At 45.8% G+C, this 7,094-nt stretch overlaps 1 protein-coding gene across 1 annotated transcript in view; it reads right to left on the minus strand.

Annotated features, from left to right (window-relative positions):
• Window positions 1-7,094, minus strand: part of NID2 (nidogen 2 (osteonidogen)) — a 94,062-nt gene that overhangs the window by 56,352 nt on the left and 30,616 nt on the right. The window contains exons 8-11 of the mRNA XM_010842282.1: window positions 6,278-6,427; window positions 5,522-5,767; window positions 3,909-4,109; window positions 2,384-2,614 (exon numbers count right to left, since the gene is read on the minus strand). Coding sequence (XP_010840584.1) covers window positions 2,384-2,614; window positions 3,909-4,109; window positions 5,522-5,767; window positions 6,278-6,427 — 828 coding nt within the window. The remainder of the gene's footprint in view (window positions 1-2,383; window positions 2,615-3,908; window positions 4,110-5,521; window positions 5,768-6,277; window positions 6,428-7,094) is intronic.

Raw genomic sequence — 7,094 nt, forward strand, 5'->3', positions numbered from 1 at the left:
AAGCTGAAACTCCAGTACTTTAAAAACCTCATGTGAAGAGTTGACTCATTGGAAAAGACTCTGATGCTGGGAGGGATTGGGGCAGGAGGAGAAGGGGACAACAGAGGATGAGATGGCTGGATGGCATCACTGACTCGATGGACGTGAGTCTGAGTGAACTCCGGGAGTTGGTGATGGACAGGGGAGCCTGGCGTGCTGCATTTCATGGGGTCGCAAAGAGTCGGACACGACTGAGCGACTGATCTGATCTGATCTGATTCCTTAAGGAACCAGCTACATCTTCCATTTCTATACCAGTCCTAACTTTAACCCTGGTCCTAATTATACGAATTGCTCTACCCATACATTATCCCCTCATTAATATAAATCTAGGGGTAATATTTATACTAGCTATGCCAAGCCTAGCTCTATATTCCATCTTATGATCCAGATGGGCTTCCAACTCAAAATATACATTTATCAGAGCCTTATGTGCAGTACACAATTTCATACGAAGTAACACTAGCAATTATTCTTCTATCAATCCTTTTAATAAATGGATCTTTAACACTCTCAACCATCATCACAAGAACATTTATGAATAATCTTCCTATCATGACTCCTAGCTATAATCAATTTATTTATTTCCACTCTAGAAGAAACTAACCGAGCCCGAGCCCCCTTTGACCTAACCGAAGGAGAATCTACACTCGCAGCGGGTTTCAACGTAGAATATGCAGCAGGCACATTGGATATGTTTTTCTTAGCAGAACATGCCAACATTATTATAATAAATACTCTCACAATAATCCTCTTTCTAGGATATTCCACAACCCCCACATACCAGAACTATATACAACCAACTTCATTATAAAACACTATCAACAATTTCTTTGCTTTAAACTAAACCCACTCCAGTGTTCTTGCTTGGAGAATCCCAGGGACGGGGGAGCCTGGCGGGCTGCGGTCTATGGGGGTCTATATACAATCAACTTCATTATAAAACACTATCAACAATTTCCTTGCTTTAAACTAAACCCACTCCAGTGTTCTTGCTTGGAGAATCCCAGGGACGGGGGAGCCTGGCGGGCTGCGGTCTATGGGGGTCTATGCGGCCTATGTCACACAGAGTCGGACACAACTGAAGCGACTTAGCAGCAGCAGCAGCAAAGCATCTTACACTCGATTCCCATATGATTAACTAATATATCTACTCTGAAAAAACTTCCCACCACTAACACTAGCTCCCATGCCTATGACACATCTCACTACCTCTTGTAACATCAAGCATCACCCTCCACAAATGTAAGAAATGTATGATAGGGACTTCTCTGGTAGTCCAGTGGTTAAGAATCTGCCTGCCAATGCAGGGGTCACAGGTTCAACATCTGGTCCAGGAACTAAGATCCCCCTAGGGGATGGCCTAGGGCAACCAAGCACATGCAGTGCAACCACTGAGCCCACACACTCTGGAGCCCATGTTTCTCAACAAGAGAAGCCACCAAATGAGAAGCTCATGCACCGCAACTAGAGAAAGCCTGCCCACAGCAACAGAGACCCAGTGCAGCCAAAAATAAATTTTAAAATAAAGACAAAAAGATTCTTTAAAAAAAAAAGTCTGATAAAAGTTACTTTGCTAGAGTAAGTAATAGACGTTTAAACCCTCATATGTCTAGAATCATAGAAATTGAACCTGCCCTTAAGAGTCCAGAATTCTTAGTGTTACCATATTACACGGTATTCTATAGTAATGTCAGCTAAATAAGCTATCAAGCCCATTCTCTGAAAATGTTAGTTTATATCCTTCCTATACTAATAAACACCATCATCTTTATCATCATCCTAACAACCATTATCTCAAGGACCATAATTGCAATGACCAGCTCCCACTGACTACTTATCTGCATCCAGTTCAGGCACTGGGTCTTTGTCCCAGCTTGATTTGGTGAAATCCTTATTACACTTTAACTAGCTTAAATGTCACCTCCTTGGGGACATCTTCCCTGAAATTCCCAACTAGGCTCACAGCACCCTGTGCTTATCACTATCATAACAAATATTTGTCAGCATCATCCCCCCTCCTAACTTGGCCCCGCCTTGATCACAGGTGTGCCCCCAACACAGATGGGTGCACACAATTGGGTGTTGCAACAAACCAGCCTCATGTATTATGCTCTATTCCCAATCTTGGCAGGGACACTATCTAAAAGCTCCATTTCTACCTCTGTCTCCACCTCAAGGACAGGATCCTGCTTTATTCATCCTTACACCCAGCACCTAACAGAGCCTGGCACTCAGTTACCCTTAGTAACCTATGTAAATCGTTCTGAGGCACTAAAAAGGAATGAAGAGAGAAGCTTCAATGTAATTTTTGTCCAGTAAGAACAGAAAAGGGAAACCATACCTTCAACAGGGCCAATTTGATTGGTCACGGCGAATCTGAGCACTTTTTCTTCATCCGAGTACAAGGCAAAGACCCGGTCAACATTCAGCTGCTGGGTGACAGGGACAGCCCAGTGTCTGGGGGCATGCCTGCACACCTGGTAAGTGATGTTCTGGTGGATGCGGTAGGACTGTGTTTGGTTGATGGCACCAGACATGAGAGAGTAGGTTCTGGTACTTGTGGAGGTCACAGCTGCAAGAGACATCATACAGTCAAACAAGAAAATTTGAAAATATTAAAAACAGGTTTGTTTATGTGGGTTGAGTTTCTTGGCACAGTCTTTATGTAGTTGCTGGAGTATGTCCCCCTCAGAAGTTCCTGAGTTTAAACGGGAACCTGCGAGGCAACCCCAAGAACGGGTGTAAAAGTAAAACCAAAGCGCTGAGGGCAGGAGATATAAACCCTGCTGTCAATATTCACAAAGCATACACTATGTTATGTGCCAGCCATGCCCAGCACTCTATATGCACTGCCTCATTTACTCCTCACAGTAGCCAGTAAGGTGGACCCTGTCACCTTGTATGGAGAGCCTTACAGAGGTTAAGGAGTAGTTAAGAAGCAGTCTAAGACACAAGGCTGGTAACACAGAGTGGTAACTGGAATTCAAGTTGGCCTGACTCTACTTCCCAAGTTTTCAGCCAATCCATCCATCAGTGCACAGAAAAGAAGCTTTCCTACACCTTGCACTTAAGTCTGAAGGCTTCTGGGGAAAGGAAGTGGGGAAGGGCGTCTTTTATCTCCATCTGAGTGCAGAGTAGGGAGGCCTGACAGGTTTATGGCCATCAGTCACCCTGTGCCCAGGCCAGGTCTCTGCTGCCCATTCTCTTCCCTATGCCTCTTGCCTGATTTCATCATAGAAGAAGCAAAAGCACAATCAAAACCCTTGTGCTGCAGGACAGGAGCTGAGATCGGGGCAGGATCTTGAAAGCAAGTGGTGTTTCACAGAACACATCACAGTTAACACGTCACCCATGTGAGACAGACAGAAAGCGGGTTATTATTCTAGAGATGAGCAAACAGGCTCTCTGATGTGACCTTCTTCCCCACATTCTTTAGACACATGACAAAAATTCCTATCTTCTGACTCCAAATTTAACAGGAGTTTTACAACACTGCAGCTCCAAACAAGGTTACAGAACAAGTATAAATTCCAATAATCAGTACTTTTCCATGGTCCGGCGGGGACAAGAGTTAAAAACCGTACATAATTATACCATCCCTTCCCACTCCACAGACAAGGTTGTAACTGATTATGTTATTATTATTTGCAAGTACTGGGTAGGGATGTTGATATTCTTGTGTACAACAGCCAGCACTTTTCTCAGACTAACAAAATAACAAGAATAATCAAACCAATATTGAACTCATTTCACGGGCCATGCACTGTTCTAAGGACATTCCATGCAGTCACTCACATCAGCTTCATAACTATCTTGTGAGATGTGTACCATCCCCATGTAACAGATGTGAGAATGGCGGCATGTACCTGAGTCTGCGTAGTGGTAGAGCTCCTTGTAGGGAGCCACGTGGGTGGAGAAGTTTGCTGGGATGTAAGGCACCTGGCCTTGAATGTTGGTCTTAATGCTCAAGTAGTTCTCTGGGTCCAGCCCCTCAGCAGTTTGAGTGATTCGAACCCTCTCCTCTCCTGGGTAGAAAGTAACTTCCACATCATGGATAAAGGTAGCACCTGGAGAGAAAAATAAAAATTCAGCACAGGAATGAAAAGAAGCGTTGCATCTTTCAGCAATAATCCCCAGTGCATACTTCCACTTCCCCATTTCTGCTGCTGTTGGAGACAGTACCTAAGGAGATCTGATAACCAGGATAAAGTACTATCAGCTGTTGATTTCATGAGTTCCCCAAACTTTCTGTTCAAGAGTGTGGTTCCATCCTATCCCATTTCACACTGCTTCTCTTTGTAGGAACTTGTTTTCTGTGAAAAATAAACCCCTATGAACATCCTGATGGAGAAGGCAATGGCAACCCACTCCAGTGTTCTTGCCTGGAGAATCCCAGGGATGGTGGAGCCTAGTGGGCTACAGTCTGTGGGGTCGCACAGAGTCAGACACGACTGAAGCGACTTAGCAGCAGCAGCAGCAGCATGAACATCCTTGACCTTTCTCTTTCAAAGGCTGCCAGACTTAGAAAAACCAAACAAAACTCCCCAGGACACCCATTTATATTTGAATTTCAGGTGAATAAAAAAACAGATTTTTAGTATAAGTTATGTCCCATACAATATTTGGGGCATACTTACAGAAATTATTCAAACTAATCATTGTTTATCTGAAATTCAAATGTAACTAGGTATACTGTATTTTATTTATCTACTTTTGACTCAAGGTTTTATCAAACCTTGATTAAAAGCAAGACCCTACAAACAGCTACTGAGCTCTATAGCTGGAGGTGAGCAAAGAACTTCTCTCTCACACTTTATGTACAATAAAGATAAATCCACTGAGGAACAAGGTGTACTGAGGTGAGAAGCCAGGATGTATTCCCTACACCCTTGCTATTAAACGGTGGGCCTCAGACCAGAATTATCACCTCCTGGAAGCTCGCTAGGAAAACAGGATCCCAGATACTCCTGGCCCCCCTTCCCTGCAACTTTCTCCTCCCCCCACTTAATCAGAACCTATCCTTTCCTGAGGCCTCAGGTGATGCGCACGTGGGTTAAAGTCTAAGGAGTGCTGTCTATACCATTATAGGTACGGGTCATCAAGGGACAAGGAGGAAAGGCACCCCTCCCCATGAAGAGAAATCACCTCCAGGGGCCCTAGAATTTTCACACGCATCCCTATTTGACAGATACGTGCATGACAACTCAGTTACATGGGCTGTGACACACAGGCTTCAACAAATGGGGTAAGAGACCATGAATAATCCAAATGGAATCATCCTACTTCTCAGAACAACCTTGAAAGCATTTAGAAGGAATCACAGGGTCTTAAAAACAGTCCTGCAAGGCCAAACCATCCCCCACTACCTTGGACAGAACAAGCCCACCCATGTGGCTCTGAAGCAAGTGAATCCTCTTCCACTGAGTGGAAACCCAAGCCTCCAAGCCACCAAAGCAGTGGTGATCGCGGCCTTGCTCACCTGTGAGGCTGAAGCCGTTCTCCCAGCCTGGTTTTTCTAAAGCAAAGAGCCAGCCAAATAGACCTCCGATCGGCGTGAGCGGGAGAAGGGCCTGGGCTGCGGGCTGCGGGATGTGGCTGATGGCCGTGTAGGCTCTGCCGTCATTGCCCACCACGTAAGCGTGCAGGTCCACGTCGGTGAAGTGCACGGGTGTATGGCCCACGAGGAGGTGCCCACTCACCTTCCCATTGACTCGATGAGGTGCCCCTAAGAGATAGAAAACCCTGTCAACCTTGACCATCATCCAGGCGCACAGATAAAGCCACCCACCAACTCCCCAGTCTCCATCTTCAGCCCTTTTCCCAACTCCTTAACATCCCACTGGCCATCTAGGTACCAGACAGACCTGCCTTCCCTCTCTCTCCTCCCCTCCTCCTTCTCTCCCATCCACTTTGACTCTAACGCACTAGCAAAATGGGAGGAAACATTTCTGGTTAATCCTCAAATTGGGAAATCAGCTCAAACGTGTTCATCCCTCAGACATTTATGGAGCACCTGCAAGTTGCTAGCACTTTGATTCAAACGGTAGTGACGCAATGTCCACAAGCAGAACTCATGGTGGCCGCTAGAAACAGCAAGCGGCAGGAGCAGACCCAGAGCAGCCCCCTGCCCCAGTCAAGCCATCACAAGCAGAACTCATGGTGGCCGCTAGAAACAGCAAGCGGCAGGAACAGACCCAGAGCAGCCCCCTGCCCCAATCAAGCCATCACCCCTCACCTTCAGGTAGACACTGCTTCCCGTTCCCGTAAAACCTGGACTGGCAGTGGCAGCAGAAACCCGTGGCATAGTCAGTGCAGAAGGCGTGCCGGGAGCAGCGCTCGTGGTTGTGTTCACAGGTCTCCTTGTTGGCAGCATTGTACGTGAAGACTGGAAAGTAAAACAAACTCGCATGAAAAGGACTAAGTGATTCTGGGGTCACGGCTGCCAAGCTTCATCATGGACACAGCATCTGCTCCATAAAATCCATTTAGAGTGTAATAAACAAGTGCAGTTTTGACGTTTCAGAGACAGGAATGACATTCAACGCAGGGAGAATAAACCTGCCTGGTCTTCTGGCAAGAAGCACTGCCGACTGCTCGCATCTGGTCTCCCTGCAGAGCTGTTGAGCAAGGATGAGGCTGAGACCCTCTGTGTGGGGACAGGAAAGCCAGCCAGGAAGTAGGTCTTAGGCTGAACTGTACAAAACGGCCATTTTCTGGGTCAAAAAATGGCCAAAGGTCAGCAATTTTATATGGTTCAAACTACTAAGTTTGAGTTTCTGAGTTTCTGAGAGGATGACCAAAGAGAAAAACTAACAAATGCAGTCTTATGTCTAACCATTCTTCTCTTCTTTTTGGTAACCCTGAACTTGAGAGAGAATAACCTATAGCTTGTCTTACTACCCAGGGGAAAAAAAAATGTTTTTCTGAAAGAGAAGAAGGGTGTTAAAGAAAGAACACACATACACGCACACCCCTTAAAGAACGTGTATGGGGAGGCAGGTCGAGATGGAGAAGGAGCAGGGAACCCAGGCGTGAAAAGTTCTGGGGCTTAG

Source organism: Bison bison, unplaced genomic scaffold (genome assembly GCF_000754665.1).
Source record: "Bison bison bison isolate TAMUID 2011002044 unplaced genomic scaffold, Bison_UMD1.0 scf7180017864174, whole genome shotgun sequence".
In the NCBI taxonomy this organism is placed as follows: Eukaryota; Metazoa; Chordata; class Mammalia; order Artiodactyla; family Bovidae; genus Bison; species Bison bison.